The sequence below is a fragment of the Pelodiscus sinensis genome, chromosome 7 (genome assembly GCF_049634645.1).
Source record: "Pelodiscus sinensis isolate JC-2024 chromosome 7, ASM4963464v1, whole genome shotgun sequence".
NCBI lineage: Eukaryota > Metazoa > Chordata > Testudines > Trionychidae > Pelodiscus > Pelodiscus sinensis.
In genome coordinates, this window is record NC_134717.1 from 9,928,365 (window position 1) to 9,946,181 (window position 17,817).

The 17,817-nt window shown below is 44.2% G+C and overlaps 1 protein-coding gene across 3 annotated transcripts in view; it reads right to left on the reverse strand.

Annotated features, from left to right (window-relative positions):
* Nucleotides 1-17,817, reverse strand: part of MYLK (myosin light chain kinase) — a 337,126-nt gene that overhangs the window by 120,313 nt on the left and 198,996 nt on the right. For 2 of the 3 annotated variants that reach the window (XM_006137678.4, XM_006137677.4), the window contains exons 12-14: nucleotides 7,932-8,069; nucleotides 2,207-2,404; nucleotides 485-731 (exon numbers count right to left, since the gene is read on the reverse strand). In XM_006137678.4, coding sequence (XP_006137740.2) covers nucleotides 485-731; nucleotides 2,207-2,404; nucleotides 7,932-8,069 — 583 coding nt within the window. The remainder of the gene's footprint in view (nucleotides 1-484; nucleotides 732-2,206; nucleotides 2,405-7,931; nucleotides 8,070-17,817) is intronic. The other variant, XM_075933132.1, reaches the window with a different exon arrangement.

Sequence of the window (17,817 nt, forward strand, 5' to 3'; positions counted from 1 at the left end):
ACAGGCATGTTGCCCAGGACAGCACCATGCAAGCCAATGGGACAAGTGAATGTAAGGCTGTGAAGCAGGCAGCATGAAGTTCTGTCTTCAGGCCTGGCCTTAGGCCAAGGCAAGCAAGGCACCTGCCTGCCCAGCCACTTGCTCGCTGCCCTGGCTGGGAGCTGCCTGGCCACGTGGCACAGCTGCTGTCTGCATGCCACCTTGGGCCCCGCAAACTTTTTGGCCGGGCCTATATGTCATCTTAGGGTGGTGGGATGTTTTTGCTCTCTTGTGTTGGGGTAAGTCTTAGCGAAGGAAGAGGTAAATGGGAGGGGTCTTGTTTCGTTCAGGAGACAGAGGGATGGATGGATGCCTGGTTCTAGTTTGGGGAACAGAAGTGGGAGGAGACTGAAAATAACTACATCAAAGTGCTCCAAGGGCTTGGAAACAATAAATCTGCACCTCAAAAAATTGCTACCGTGGATTTTTTCCGATGTGAACATACCTGAGCTGGATTTCATACTGCCCAGCCTGACAGGGCTGCACATTCCTCATGACCAGCGTGAAGATGTCCTCATTTTGCAGGATTTCACACCCTGCTCCCGGCATTATTTCCTGCCCGTCTTTAAACCAGTGAACTCTGGGGAAAGGGTCTCCAGCAATGGCACAGGAAATAAGGACATTCTGTCCAGGAGCTGCTATCACTGATCGTGGTTTGCTAATGAACCAGGGTTGAATACCGTCCTGAGGTTCTGCAGCACACAAACGGAAGAGCAATATGAGATTCAGAAAAAACAAACAAGAGAAATGGCCACACTTAACTGTGAGTATCTAACTGGCTACACTACATACAAAGGAATTGCAGGTTCACAAGGAAATTCTGAACACTTGGGTGTATAATCTTGTAACCTGACAACACAGTTGGGCTTTCACCTGGCAAGAAACTCCTATTAACACCAATATTAAATCAGTGATAGATCCTGTTATTGGTCAGATGTAGACCCATGGTACAAAGCAGCCCTCAATGGAGAGCTGAGGATTTTTCTATTGTGTATGGGGATATACTAGGAGTAGAGGTGGTGTCAGTTGAATGTGATTCATGGGGATGCTATAAGCTAGTGTAATAGATCTGCCGTGAGGCTGAATCCAGGATCAGGCAGAGAGAGAAAGGCAGGCAAAGCTATCTTAATTGCAAACCCAGGTTTGCCAGTCACCATATCCAAGGATTAAGCCCCATAGTCTCCAAATCATTCAGAAATATTAATTTATAGTTAGCTCCTAGGAAAGGGGTAACCTGCAGAGAAACTGAGGCAGGGGAATTCAGCACAATGTTTGGAACTCCTCTCTGATTTGGGGTGTCCAAATTATGCCATCCTGGGCTTAATTTTCAAAAGTACTGAGCACCTACAACTCCAATTAACGTGAATGGGAGCTATCAATACCCTGTGCATCTGCATGATAGGCCCAACCCCATCAACTTGGGCCTCCAAAATCAGAGAGAAAAACTGAATGAAGATTTGACTTATCGGGGCCCAATGAAATAACCAAAACTGGATTGCTTGAAGATTCATGGTTGCTTCTCCTATATTGAAGTCACATGACCATACTACATCTGTATATTTTTCTTTAAAAAGAGATGGTGCTGAGATCATCTAAAGCCCTATGAAATTAGTTTAGGGCAGAGGCTCCTCCCTCTACCCTATACCTTGAACTACATTAAGGATGGGATTACGTCATACAGAAATTGCCTTCACAGACTTCATTTATGGGGTTGTTTTCAAATGGAAGATTCCAACTATTGCTCACACATTATTCATATGATGCTAAGAATAAAAGAAGCCAGCATGCATGGCTCCTGGGCCATTTTCCCGAATGCCTTGTGCTTTAATTAGAAAGAAAAAGAACATTAAATGGTTTACAGTAAGTCTATAGCTAAGAAAGCATTGACAATCAGGATCTGGTGTGGTATTTAACAGAATTCTTGCTTGGTCCTTAGCAATAGTGTGTGGGGATGAGGTTTTTAAACTGTAAGGTGAAATCCCATAAAAATGGAGAAGTTGCTTTGCTCAACATCTGCCTTAATCCAGACACACAGATCTGAGTGCTCATATTATCCACCCCAACATATCTTACATACACTATCTACTTTAAATAGATCCTCATCAAGCACACTGGAATGCTGTCCTCTTCCTAATCTTGTAAGGTTCGGAGGCTTCAAGCTTCATACCTTGTACAGTCAAAGTGGCTTGGGTCTGAGTTTCCCCTAAGTTATTCCATGCTTCGCAGGTATATTTGCCTGTGTCCTCAGGGAATACCTCCTGGATGTATAGGCTGTACTCACTGCCCTTCTTTTCAAAGTGAAAATCTTCTGTCTCTTGGATTTCTTTTCCATTGTGCAGCCAGATAATTTCAGGAGGTGGGTTAGCTGATCAACACCAAAAAACAAAATGCATCAACACAACTGAAAAGAAAAGCAACCTCATTAGCGTCATAGGATCTCAGAAAAGGCCACTTTCAAGTATGCCATAAGTAGGCACACAAATCACACTGATTGCCCAATGAATGCTATGCCTTTTTGTGCTGGATCACAACTCATGAAACACTCTGAAAGACATTTGGTATAAACACAACTCAGCTTGTTGCATTTCCTTCCCTGCCACAGTTCCTTTTGTATTCACTACCATGTATATAGTATCAGCATATAAACAGAGTCCATTTGTAAAAATGAATCCGCATTTGCCTCTCCCAGATTCAAGTCCAAATTATCTATTAGGGTCACAATGGAAGTAATAAAAGATTGTGATTTCATGTAGGGAAGAACTGACAGAAGAAATTGTTACTTACTGGTACTATGGTTCTTTGAGATGTGGTGCAGATGTGTATTCTACTAAGGCTATATCTAGACGGCCACTTTTTTCAGCAAAAGGTACGCAAATTGCGCTGCACCATTTGCTTACCCTTTTCCAACAGTTTTGTCAGAAGAGGCTTTTCCAAAATGAGGCCCATCTACACCCTTCCTTTTGATTTGGGAACCAGAAAGAGCTGGGAAAAGAAGACCTGACCCCAGCATTTTGGAGGACCTTTCTCCACAGCTCATAGATCAATGGTTCCCAGCCTTTTTTATACTGCGAACCGGAAAACTCATTCAACAACTTTTGGTGGACTGCCACAGAAACATTTGCATATTTGTTATGGTAATGAAATTATTTGCATATTTACATATTCATTGTGGTGATTAATTTTAAACAGTCAACTTACTTTACATTGCATCTGTACGTACACAATACATCTCATTGTGTGGATGGGAAGATCAAAATCATACACTGTGAAACAGATGGCATACTTTGCAAAATAGTTCTGGTTTTCACTCATTTTTGGAGAGAGGAAAAGGGGTACAGCAAGAAGGGCAGAAGAAGCGGGACTGTGGCCAAGAGGAAGAAAAAAAAAGAGGAGGGAAAGAAAAGGGGGACCAAGCTGAGGAGAGGCTGGGCTGAAAACAGCAGGGAGCACACTCTGGCTCGGAGGGCTTATCTTCTCATCCCACCCCAGCTGCCTGGGTAGCGGCAGCCCTTGCTCAGCTCTGGCCACCCCACCAGGGGGATCCTGAGCCAGCCCCAGGGCTCAGCACTGTCAGGCGGCCCTGCTCTGCCACGTGACCCAGCCGTCCTGGAGCAGCTCAGCTCTGCCAGGTGGGCAGGCCGCCCTTGGAACAGTCCCACCTTCTGGAGCAGACACCTGCCATGCCGCCCCATCAGCTGGGCTGTGTGGCTGCTGCGGAGCAGGGACCAGGGCCGAGGTGAGAATGCCCAGTAGTGTCATAGAATCCTAGGGCTAGAAGAAACCTCGGGATGTCATCAAGTCCAACCCCCTTCCAAAGCAGGACCAAGTCTAACTAAATCAACCCAGCCAGGGCTTTGTCAATCCGGGACTTAAGAACCTCTAGGGATGGAGATTCCACCACCTCCCTAGGGAACCCATTCCAGTGCTTCACCACCCTCCTAGGGAAATAGTTTTTCCTAATATCCAACCCACATCTCCCCCACTGTAACTTGAGACCATTGCTCCTCATTCTGCCATCCGTCACTACTGAGAACAGCCTCTCTCCATCCTCTTTGGAACCTCCCTTCAGGTAGTTAAAGGCTGCTATCAAATCCCCTCACTCTTCACTTCTGCAGACTAAACAAGCCCAAATCCCTCAGCCTTTCTTCACAAGTCATGTGCTCCAGCCCCCTAATCATTTTTGTTCACCAGTTCTTTATTTTATTTGTTTTCTAGTCTCAGGAAATGCTCTATGTTTGTCTTTCAAATATTATTTAATCTTTGAATGATTAAATGTCTGTGAAATTATATCAAATTGAACTTTCCACATTCAAAATAATCACACACACACACACACACACACACACACACACACACACACACACACACACACACACACACACACTTCATGCCCTCAAGAGTTTCATATTGCTGTAATCAACTGCTTTCCTTTATCTTAAAAGAAATTTTAGTAACAGGTGAAATGATACATACAATAAAGTGCTCTGGGATCATCAGCGATAGAGTTATATAAATCTGGTATATTATTAATTCTGACTTTGAAAGACTTTGTAGGAGAAATCCACTACACCTCGCACTGAGCTCAAATTATAGCTTTTTGTTATTAGGATTAGGGCCATTCTGAGATGGACTGATACTGACCACATGTGCTGTGTTGTTGTAGCCCTGTTGGTCCAGCATATTAAAGACAAGATGGGTGAGATAATAGAAGTTATTGGACCAACTGCAGTTGATGAGAGAGGCATGCCCCTCTTCAGGTCTTGTCTCTCTTACCAATAGAAAAGCAGCACAATAAGAGATTATCTCCTTACTTTCCTGCCCTCTCTCTGGAACTCATCAGAGGGAGACACACCAGCATGAAGATTAGTTAATGTTTTTCAATCCCACCCTCCCCTCGAGTCAGGCGTACTGACAGCCCAGCCCTGACACATGCATGGGATTAGCGGTGTCTGTGGCACAAGTGACGGGGGGGAGGTGGTGGTGGTGGTGCATGTTTCTGGTGGCTTGAGAGTTCCTTCCCAGATTGTTAACAGTCAGGCCTAGAGGTGCAGGGTCACTCAGCTCAAACGTATCTCGGGGTCGCAGCACCCACCTGACAGTTGGGAGATATTAGCTCCCGACACCCACTAGTTTGAGTCAGGGAGCCCGGCTCCCCCCTCACAACTCTGACCACTGCTGTTGGCTGTGGTACCCCCGGGATGTTGGGAAGTGGCCAGACACACGGTGCAGGCTGGAGCCGGTAGGGGAGACCCCACGGGGGATGCTGGGTCCTGCTGGAGGAAGAGCAGAAATCGCGGACACCCAGCGTGGCTCCCTGGGGCCTCTAACCTGATCCCCCTCGGTAATATCAATAAAGGCTGGGATGCTCATGACTGCAAAGGCTCTGTAACCTTGTCCCGAAATACCACCCACAACGGAAAGGACACAGGGCAGCCACCCGCCACGCAGCTCCATCGACCGGGCCGTTTGGCTGCCTCTGGAGCTAGAACCAGGGCCGTGGTGAGGCTGCCCCAGCAGGGTACCAATCCTGGTGCCCATGGTGCTTTAAAGATAGCCCCCAATGTCCACTAAGTGATGAAGAGCGGGAGGAGGAGGAAGAACCTAACCTTAACACAAAGGACTCTCAGGTTTCTAGGGATAAAGACGGAGCCAGCCCTTCAAGTGTAACTGATTTGACTCATCCCAGAACAAAGAAGGGACTGGTGCCAATTGTATTGCTGGCACAGAGTACACCTCTGTTTCCAATGCTGGGAGCAGCCTCAACCCTGAAGCCAGAAGTGGTAGCAATGTAGCAGACAGTGATGAAGAGGAAGGCAATGAGTGCTGCTACAGAAACATTACTGGCACTAAGCATTACACAGTACCAGGGAGTTTTCTGATGCTGAGGAAGTTCCTTGAACCAAGCACCATGCCCTGGCACTGCCCCACTTCCATAGATAGCAGGAGGGAAACACTGGGGCAGAGTGCCAACAGACACAAAAGATCAGTGGTCCACCCAGACAACAGGGCTTTAAACTAAGTAGCTCCCATCAGCTTCCCTAGTTTCCCTGTCAGGTATGTGGCTAGGCAGCTGCTGTTCATAGTCCTGGCTGCTTCTGCCCCCTGCCTTGGAGCTGCTCTGAGGAGTCTCCTGCTTGCTGTAAGGCAATAGGAGGAATGGGAGTGCTGATTTCAGGGACAGATATAGGGAGAGCTGGGCATTTGGATCGTGTTGCCTCCAGGGGACAGATCCGTGGGGCACCTCTCAGCCTTCCGTAGGCGGCCCACTGTGACGGGACCTTGTGTCCTAGCAGTTAAAGTCTGAGGTGTAATAAGCTCTCCCTATAAACTTTGGGGCATCTGTCAGCCTGTTGGCTGCCTGCTGCGAAGGGACCCCAGTCCTCGCGGTCAAAGACACGGATGTAAAACTTCCCGGGGCGTCCGTCAGCCTTCCCTAAGGCTGCCCGCTGTGATGGGACCATGTGTCCTAGTAACTGAAGACTCGAGCGTACAACATACACCAGGCACTGCCCTGACCACTGGCTGACACCCTTCTCTCCACGAATGAGCCATCTGTGTCCCATCTTCACAAAGCAGGATATCACAGCTGTAGATTCCTGAGTCTGAACTTACTGATCTACTGTGTTTAAAAGTGAAGTGTACTAAAAGTGGGCTCAGTGTACTTAAAGAGGAAATGTACCTCTCAAACACACACAGAGAGTGTGTAGTTCTGTCAGTCTCTCTCTCATAGTGTATGTCTCTGTGTCACACATCTCTTCTCTTGGCACTGTGAAGCTGTGTATGTGCCATCCAGAGAAGAGAGTGATGCACTCCAGCAGGATGGAGTGGGTTCATCATCAGGTTCAGTTTGTGCAGGGAAGTATTTGCAGCCACTGCTGTGCATCCATTGTGTTTCCTGCCTCACTCCATGCTGCCTTGTTGAGTGTGAGGCTACATTAATAACAACGTGCTAACCCTTGAGTGCTCAGTCGAGTGCTAGTTTAGTAGCAAGATATTCCCTGGGAAATATTCCACCCTCTGACTCCATCACCTCAACCAAGCTTCACAATGATCATTGCTGTGTATAGTATTCAACTGTTTAAAATGTATACTGTGTACATTTCTACTGTCTTTTGTTTGTTGAAAAAAATTTCCCTGGAACCAACCCCCCCCCCCTCCCCCATTTACATAAATGTTTATTGGGAAATTGGAGTCACTTAACATCCTAGCGTTTTTCAGGAACTTAACTACAATGATAAGCGAGGTGTTATATTAGTGTTTTACCGCTTGCGCCATCCCATACAGAAAAAATAGGACTGCTCAATGAGTAAGGCACTACTCAAAGAGAATAAGTTAATCAGACATTGGATGATTTCATCTTCAGAGAGCCATACATGTTAACAGAAATGTCTGTGATATTAAGTAACGTTGAATATTTTTTAGAACATCTCTTAGTAAATGTGTAGTAAAGGCATGAGCTATAAAATGACATTTTAGATCCCCTGATCAAAGTTAGCTGCCAAAGATTTGTGTTACCAAAGTTCATACTAGACTGAGCTCTATTTTACAACACTAATCTTGCACCAGCTGACAGCAGTTCAATCTTGTCTGGTTCACAGCACAAGATATTAGGGCCTTTCAAGATTTAATTTCAGTTCAATAAGGAGTTGATATTATTCTGCTTATTATTACAATAAAGAGACCCTTCTACAGAGCTGAACACTCTAACAATAGATAGTGTTCATTATCTTCAGGCTCCAGACAACCCTAGTTTTTGCTTTGTTAAAATCAACTCCTTGAAGTATTATATGTAATTACAAAGTTTGTCTCACTCACTGAGACATAAAAGGTGAACACTGCACATTTTAATTATTTGGTAAGTCTAGCATCCAAGGTTTTTCTTTTTTACTTACCTGATACTTCCACAGTCATTATTACTTGACTTCCATCCATTACCTTGAGGTCAGTCAGGCCTTTCAGGAAGACTGGTGGAAAGGTCTTGTCAGTCGGGACAGACTGTGCACTTTCCACTTTCTTGCTGCTTTTCTTCTCTGTGGAATCAATGTTAAATGTGATTTCATTTGGGTGGTCTCAATCCAGTTCTCAGACAGGTACACGCTTCACCAAAACCCATCACCAACATGGCGGTCTCTCCTGTTGGCAGTCCCAGAAGAGAGGCCAAAGACTGAGTTAAAGTGTTGACTGAAGTGTCCTCCCTCCAGCCAGAATTCGGGTATCTTGGTAGGACACCATAGAGAAGTATGAACACATTTTCCTTAATACACTGGTCCTTATGCAGAGACTTTGTCTGCATAGCTGATAATCGAATTCCTTTCATGTGTGCTAAATTCATAGTGGAAAAGAAGGAACTCACACCACCCCTTCCCTGTATGACACTCAGCAAAACATGCGATGATGGGAAACATTCCTTCCTGCCCGCTGAAGCAGTCAGTTAATACCTTCAAGGATGAGCTCTGATTATCCCTACCTTAGGGTGTATAACTAAACTACAACTCCTTGAGATAAATATTTAGTTCTAAAATAAATAAATAAATCCAGCTTTAGCTGGAGGCAACTCTTATGGTCTGTCTGGATGCCTTCATATAGTGTGAAATTGGCTTATAAGGCTAGATCTCGACAGATGCAACAGATAAGGGAAGGTACTTTTGTTCAAAAGCTCTGAGGAAGAGCATTTATGGAGCCAATGTAATGGTGGTGCCCAAATATAGCAAGCCATCAATTATCTGTCAGTCACTCAGGAACACTTGCTGTCTGATTTATCTTGTGAGCTCACTGAAGTTAGAGATTGTGTCATGCTGTACAGTGCCAAGCACACGCTCACACCCTCCATAAATAAGAACAGTTTCTTTGTGTCTGTTCCTATCCAAGAGATTTTGCCCTAATTACTCGTGGAGTATTTTGGTCTAACAGCCTTTTCGAATGAGGCTTTCTCCCAAAGGCTTCTGGTGCAAGATGTTTTTCCTTAGTGATAGATAGAAAGAGATCAAAGTTTGTTAGGTAGGAAATATGGGAACTCAGACAAACTATGGACCTACTCAGTTGAATGGGGTTTGCTTTTGAAATGTCTTATTTACCACCAAAAAAGAAAAAAAAAACAAAAAACAAGGAGTCCTGTGGCACCTAAAAGGCTAACAGATTTATTTGGGCATAAGCTTTTGTAGACAAACACCCACTTCATCAGTTTCCTCTTCTGCGTTTCTAATGCCTGACAAAGCACTGCACAGACAGGAACAAAGATTGGAGGAGGGGGTAGAAATGGGGGAGACAGCCATTAAAAGGTGGGGAAGAAGACAAAAAGAATAGGGGGAAGTGAGAAACAGGACAGGAAATAGAGGAGAGTAGAGGCCAAAAAGGACACTGACACACATATGGTTCTAGAATTCCCTTTATCCAAGCATCTAATAACACTTCACAAAGAGAGGGAGAAGGAAGAAGGCACACAAGGAGGAGGAACAGGGAGACTAATTAAAAAAGGAGAAACTTAAAAAACAACAAATAGTCTGGTAGCACTTTAAAGACTAACAAAACATGCAGATGGTATCATGAGCTTCCGTGGGCACAGACCACTTCTTCAGATGACCGGAGTGTTGGAAGTCCAGATCCAAGGATAAATAAAGGAAGGAGGAAGGAGGGTGGGGGGAGAAGGAAAAAAAATTGAAGAGGAGGAAGAAAAAAAAGACAGTGAGTAGATAAGCTTCAGAGGAGTAGCTGAGTGAGTCGGTAACAGGAAAAACTTAAAAAACAACAGTCTAGTAGCATCTTAAAGACTGAGTAGTTGTAAGAGGCTAATAAAAACCATTAGTGGATCTCCAAGTTGCTGTTTTATTTCAAACCAATTCCACAAGCCAAGAACACAGAGAAGGATTGGAGCTTAACTTCATTTACAAGTTTAATTCTCATGCCTATGGTTTGAGTCAGGATTAGGGGTGGCTCACACATTAACAACCAACCAACCAATGAAGGTGCTAATGGTTCTTGATGTCTGTTTAGAATCTGGTGTTGGTCAGCTTCCTTTCCAAATGCTCACTAATGGTTCTTATCAGCCTCTTGCTGCCCAGGAACTAGGGCTCCAACCCTTTCCTCACCTCTGTCCCAACTCCTGGAGTTTTCTAGTTGTCACAGGACCCGCTGCTGCCAGGGCTGGAGCTCTGCAGTTGCTTGGCTCCACCGCTGGGACTCGGCAGCTCCAGCCCGGGCTAGGGCCAGAGCTCCACAGCTGCTGCTGGGGTCACAGCTTCCTGGCTGCTGCCGGAGCTACATGGCCACTGGGGCTAGAACTCCCTGCTGTGTTTCTGCCCACCCCCGACTCTGGGCTTTGGCAGAGTCACTGGTCTCCCTACCGTGCTCCTGCCCTGCCACCAGACCTCCCCTGTTCCTGGGCTCTGTGGTCCAGGAATATCCAGAGTCATGCAGGATCCTGGATATTGCCAGACCAGAGAGTCCCTGTTAAGAGAGGTACAACCTGTACAAGACCACGGGCGGCTTGTCCATATAGGCAAACTAGGCAGTCGCCTAGGGCACCACGTTAAATGGGGCGCCAAATGGTGGCGCAATATTATTGAGGGGTTTGGAGGTGGGAGTGCCGATTGCATGGTTCTCCTAGGGCACCAGTTGCTGGCAGCTAGTCTAGAGCTGCCCCTGTGACAATTAAACAAGTTATGTGTAGCTCAATAACAAAGGCACAGGAAGGGAATGGGAAGGGAAAGATTGTTGTTAAGGTGGGACAATGAGAATAATTAGAGGAAATGGGATGAAATTATAGACATGAAAAAAATAGGCTCAGTATCATGAGGAGAAAAATTCCTCAAGCTCAGTAGGATTCCTTCAGGAACAGAAAGAAAGGCAACAGTGTATATCAAAACCTCTACGGAGACATTCCTATCCATAGAAACATGTTTTACATCAATACACAGACATTCTGTTTGTTTAAACTTCTCTTTAAGAACTTACTATTAAGCTTTTCAGATTTATTTTAAATGGCCCCCTACCTATTCTCTCACTATATTTTATCATCTATTCACAGACACTTACCTTCCTTCCTCCCCCCTCCCTGCATCCCCCTCCTGTTCTGAAATGTGATTTGTCCTTTTCATATTTGTTCATTTTTTTTAATTGTATCCTTTGGTATATATGGCTGTGACTATTTTCTTCCACTATTTGATCTGAGGAAGTGGGTCTGGCACACGAAAGCTCATCATCTAATAAACCATCTTGTTAGTCTTTAAAGTGCTACATTGTCCTGCATTTTGCTTCAGCTACCCCAGACTAACATGGCTACATTTCTATCACTATATTTTATGACCAGTAGTGAAAAAGACACTGTTTCCTGATGCTCAGGCTTGTTAGAGTGCACATAAGGCAGGAAAGGCAGCTCTGTAGCAATGGATGGGAGCATTCTGAGACTCTGACAGGGCTCTAATAGCTCCTAAGTACACCTGGTCTGACTGAGAATTGCATGGGCAATAAAAAGTACAATCAAAGAACATCGAATCAACATAAGACTGGAAGGAACCTGAATAGTCCCCTAGACCAATCCCTTTCACTGAAGCAGGACTAAGTACTGCTTAGTACGGGTGAGGAATCTTTTTTGAAGTTTTGTCCCAGAGGCTTATGGTACAGGATGGTAGAGAATCTCCCCCCCCCCCCCCATTATGGGCTATTGAATCACAGAAGAAACAAGAGGGACCAGTCACTGCACAGTTGGGAGGAAATGACAACTGCTAAGTGATGGCCCCATGGTGGCGATGGGGGGGCGTGCACATATCAGAGCGAGGTCGCTGCATCTCCGCAGGGTCAGAAGTCACTGTGTTAGACAGGGCGGTTTTACTTCCCCCCTCCCAGAACTCCTCCTTTGTGTCACGGGGCAGAGCTGGTGGGTGGCGCTGGTGGTGAGGGCAGAGAAGGGTGGAAGGCAGAGAGTGTGGCAGTGAGGACCCAGCAGGTGGGCAGGCTGCAATGAAAGCAGCACAGTGAGTCTGGCTCATACTGTAGCTCGGAGAGTCTGGAGCAGCTGGACCCAAGTTCCAGTAAGGGGCCCTGGCTCCTGCACTCACCAGTTAGGGCAAAACCGGGCCCTCTAGCTGCCACTACTTAGCCTGACCCACCTGAGGGCCATTTCAGCTTGGGTTGGTGTATATCACCTCACGACAGCCAGGCAGGGAGCTGGACCCCAAAGGGTCACACAGGGCCCTATAGAAGGCTTGAAGCCAACCTGGGCTGTGCCACTTGCCCTGGGTCAGCTGAAATTAAGCAATGGTCTGGATCTGGCCTGTGGGTTGTAGGTCTAGACCATCCCTCACAGTTGTTTGCCTAACCTGTTCTTAACTTCCAATGTCAGAGATTCTACAAGCTCCCTAGATAATTTGTTCCAGGGCTTAACTGGCCTGACAGCTAGGAATTTTTTCCTAATGCCCAACCTAAATCTCCTTTGCTGCAATGTAAGCCCATTGCTTCTTGTCCTGTCCTCTGGGGATAAGGAGAACAATTTATCTCCTTCCTCTTGATAACAACTTTTTAATATACTGAAGGTGTTGATCATGCTTCTCCAGCCTGAACAAACCTATTTTTTTTTCAATCCTGGCTAAAATAACTAGTATCACTACTCAAATGATGATATCTAGTAGTAGTAGTAGTAATAGTATGACCAAAGTGCCTACAGGCTGTAGTCATAACCAGGACTCAATTGTACTAGATGCTGTACAAGCACAGAATAAAAAAAAAAATTACAGCCCTTGCTCCAAGGCTTACAATCTAATCAGAGTACCACAAACGAATGGCTGAAGAGTACACCAGAACATGTTGTTTCCTGCCCCCCCCCCCCCCAAACACACGCGGCACTAACACCACACACATTGAATGCACTGGTATTTAAAAGCAGAATATTGTCATAATTGCCTTTTATTTTAAACTTGAAAATGGCTTATATTAGAGAGATTCTAGTTCTGGATTTTAAACACCATCTGTTTAAAATGAAACCATGACTACTTACCTGTGGCTTATAATGGACACTAGACTCTGACACTACGAATGTTCTCTCATGGTATCACCGACTCTGGGAGTAAAGCCACACTTTCTCAGTTTGGAGTCCAGCTTTGCAACGTGATGTGCTAGGGTAGAATGCTCTACTTATGTGGCATGCTAGCCGCTAGAGGATTACATTGCAGGACATGGGTCTTAATCATTACCTGCTCTCCCTTTCCAAATCACATTTTGCAGGACAAGGCTGGGGGCAGATCTCTGTGTAAACTCTTCAGGTCTCTGTGTAAACTCGAAAGCTTGTCTTTCTCAACAACAAAAGGTGGTTCAGTACAAGTTATTACCTCACCCACTTTGTTCCCAGGATTCTAGAGACACAATGTGGTTCCAGCGCTACTGGAAAAAATAATGCATTACAGTGACTTAAAGCTGCTGAAGACTCCCTTCATATCCCTAACTTTGGGAGAAAATCTACTTTCTTCAGTTTCACACAAGCCCATTATCTCACCTTGCATAGATCATGCTTGCAAAAATGTCTTGTGATGTTTTTATGAAAAAAAGGTAAGACATTTGTAGGATCTAATTTAAGGTTAAATGAATAACTTTTATGCCCATTCATGTGACAGCATATTTCAATGAAAATATTTAGCTAAGTATTTTGACTGTTTTTTTTTCAACTGGAAAAGGGTGACAGCTTGCAATGGCTTCTTCGAGTAATTTCAGGATTTCACAACCCACAAAGGCACAGACCACACCCATTCAAAACCACCAACAGCCATCAAATAACCACATGCACAGCACTGGGAATTGAACCAGTGACATAAACAACTGTTTGGAACAGGGAAGGTAGGGATAAGGATGGGACAAGAGAAACATCCTATACAACAAGAGGCTAGGTCAGTGGTGGGCAACCTGCAGCCCACAGACTGCATGTGGTCCACTGGTGCTCTACCTGCAGCCCGTGGCCCCCCCTATGTGTCCCCTTCCCCATTCACCTCTTGCAGACTGGGCCACCAGAGCCCTGCATTTCCTACTCCTCCCTCTGTCCTCCAGCACTTTATGAATCACCTGATTCATGCTCTGCCCCTGCTTCTTCCTCTCTCTCCCAGAGCTTGAACAGCCATGCATCAGCTGATTCACAGTGTTCCAGCTCTGGCAGGGAGGGAGGGAGGGATAGGAGCAGGGCAGAGAGTGAATCAGCAGATTTGTGGTGCTCCAAAAATGCTGGGAGGGAGGGAGAGGAGTTGGAAGTGTGGGGATCTGGTGTCCCAATGTGCAAGAGATCTGGTGGGGAGGGAGCCAGACGGGGGCTGCGGGTGGAGCCCTAGTGGCTGTGGGTTGCTGCAGCCCACTGAGATGAAGGAGGGCCATTCATGTGGCCCACTCATTGTTCTTGGTTGCCCATTACTAGGTTAGATTTGGGCATGTCTTGGGATTTCTCACAAACCCCTGCCTCTCAGCCCTTTTTGCCATATTAACACTCAGGATTTTAGATACTTCTTTGAACTGCTTCCTTTTGAGAAACTGGTCTGGAAATCTTATGAAAGCCGTGCCTCACTAATCTTCTGGCAGAACAATCTTTCCTATGCCAATTTTGTGCATTTCTGGTGCTCAAAGTGGAAAGACAGTCAAATGGGAAAAGAGTTAATTAAAAAAGCTGGAACCTAAACAAAGGACGGTTTGAAGGTTGTTTATCCTCATCTCTGCCTTGATGCACCAAATGTGAAATGCAGTACTCTGCACCTCAGCTGGTGTTAAGCATTACAATGAACTATATTCTTTTGCCCTCTCTTCTCCATTGTTTCTGACTCAGGGTTCTGTTGCTTTACCAGCCCCCAATTTAGTTTAACAGTAAAATACCGGAAGCTATCATATGAAAAAATTGTCATGGCAACAATAACCTATTAATCTGCAGGATGTTTATTTTTAAAGGCATTTCAGAATAGCTGCTGCACTCAGCTTTACTGAATTATGTCTTTACAATCCATCCTAAGTGCTAGCAAGCAAGATGGTTAAATGGGTGGTTAAATACTCTGATCAAGCATTAAGGCAAATTTCATGAATTTGTTCTTTAAAAATGTAATCAGTTCAACAGCTGGATATTTTATTGTAATTTATAGAAACAGACAGTGGTTTAACCACTGCTGTTTGCTTCATACAGGAGGCCAAATAATGCAGGGCAGTCTATGCTATCCCTTGAATTAAGCCTGAGATTTTCATGGACTACTGATTGATTATCAATGGGATTTTGGTGGCAAACTCTTTGGCTCCACTGAAATTCCCAGTCTAAAAGTACTGATCTTCCTCCTATGCACAGAGCTTACCAAATCTTACTGATGTCTTAAAAATCAGTTTTGATCTGAAGCTCATTCAATTCAATAGAAAGACTCCCTTTGATTTCAGTGGGCTTTGGATCAGCCCTTTTTTATGAACTGTGGTAAAGCTCTATATCTTATAATATCACACAATTCCTGCATTCATCTCTACTTTCTGGTTTTACAACTTAAGATCCTTGGGAAATATCAAGTAATAGGATGCAGAGCCCAGAATGAAAACAAGTCGATTCCATAATTATCAGTTGAAAAAGCACAGTATTTGGCCTGGAAGACTACAAACAGAAAGGGAGGCATTTAAAGGCTACATTATATACTCGCATGCCTCTTATACCAAGCAGGAGTAATACAGGATTTTCCCACAGTGTTTCCTCTCCCATAATGAGTCACGTTTGAGAAAAGGTGACTTTAACAATCATCCAATTCTTTGTTTATTAAAAGAACAGCCTGCAAGTGCATCAGATCCAGAGACAAAGTTCAACTGCTTCTGACTTCCTACTAGACTGGCAGGGTTCAAGCATTTTTGGAAAAGGACAGGAAAGGGTTACGTGGCCTTTCATGCACAGGTATGCAATTTGTATTCTGCCCTCATTTGCTTGTGGGTATAAATAGTCAACACTATGTAATTCACCTCTATCTAGCTGCTGTTCCAATTCTTTACTGCCTATAAAAACACCTATTCTGATTAATAATACTTTGTATTTCTATCGTCTCTTTTGCTTTCAAATTGCAAGAGTGCTTTACTTTAGTTGAACCTTCACATTTCTGTACATTGTAAATTATTATGATTAAACTATTAAATATCTAGGCCAAAAAAACCACACATGGACTTGGGAAAGTCTAGATCTCTGTCGGAATCCTATGGTTTGAGTGCATCTGCAATTAATATAGCAATATTACAGAAGCCAGTTACACTCAAGGATATGCAAAGGATGAAGAGCTTGCTGCCTTCTCCTCGGAATGCTGCAAACCTACTGTTTAGTCTTATAAAAGACTTAATTACGCCAGAGGAATGTGTTTGCCAGAGTCACATGGTTCAGCAGCCAAATAATGCCGAGCGTGACCCCAGTGTAGGGACTCTCTTAGCAGTGTTTACCATTTATGGTGTTTAAATATTGTTTTGGCTCAAAGGCTAATAAATCAACTGAGCCGAAGAGAAGATTTAACTCCAGCAATCACTCTTTGTGAACAAACTCAGGGAAGCTGCTGTTTTCACTAACATCTCTCTGACACAGAGAGATTCACATATGTATGTACAGTTAAAATTCTGTAGTAGCCTCCCCTGCTGCCACTTGGAATTACACACTTAGAAAGGAGTTATATCTTTCTGTATATTTCCAATGTAAATATCTCCAGCTGTTGGCAGCTCGTGGATTAAAAGAGCTGATTACACAGAAAAAATGATATGAGGACACATCTAATTTGTCCCTCTTTCAACCCAAAAGCTGTTTTTCTGTTTTATGCCTTAATTCATGTGGTCAACACATTCGTAGCAAATTTTGCACAACTTGCAAATTTGGTTAAAACCTCAAGAAATAAAATCAAACCCTTTATGCATTTAGGGCACTTAAGGACGGTTTAAAGAAACCTCAGCTTGTCTCCTTTATTGCAAGTGCATGCAGTTCGAAATCTAATGATCTGACAGAATCCATTAGACACCCAACTTCCATCACTTATATCTGCAGTTAATGGAGTTCCAGATTAAATATCAGGCCTATGGGGCGATCTTTTTACACTCAGGAACCTCCTATGGAGCCTCAGTTTAAGACACAAAATTTACATAGGTGTAACCGAAGGCAGAATTTGACTATGAAAGAAGTGCTTAATCTTGATGTATAAGCATTTAGGCACACTTTTCCCATTAGCGACATTCGGAGCTATATGTACAGACAGAACAGAATGGAACTATTAGCTGTTTATTTGGCATTTATGTTCTATAAAGAAAATGTAGAATTATTGTGACCTTGCTTACAGTCTTAATTTGAAAACTGAATAAGACTAAGAACAAACCGAGGTCTGGGGTTATCCAGGCAAAGAGTGGGTAAAATGCCACACGGTTCTATGATCTTCAAGGCAACGGCAAGTCAGAGGAATGCCTAGGTAGCTTGAAGTTACATGGAAATACTTCCCATAAAATACAACTTTACAAGCTTTCTAGGCTTTATTCCCTTAACTGTAAAATAGATTAATACAGTGCCCTTAGAGGAGTATTAAAGTTAACATTTGTAAACAAAATCTTCATATGAATGGTACTAAGTAGGTATTAAAATGTTAAAATTACTGTATATGGAAAAATATACCTGCCCAATTAGACAGCAGTAACCAGTACATGTCTTATGACTATTTTTGGAGATGCTGTTTGTTCCACCCTGTGGGCAAAATTTGTCCATAGAACGAAGGCAGCAGAAGATGCTTAGCACTACTTAATGCACCAAGCATAGGAGCAGTGTTGATTTGGTGTACCGATAGC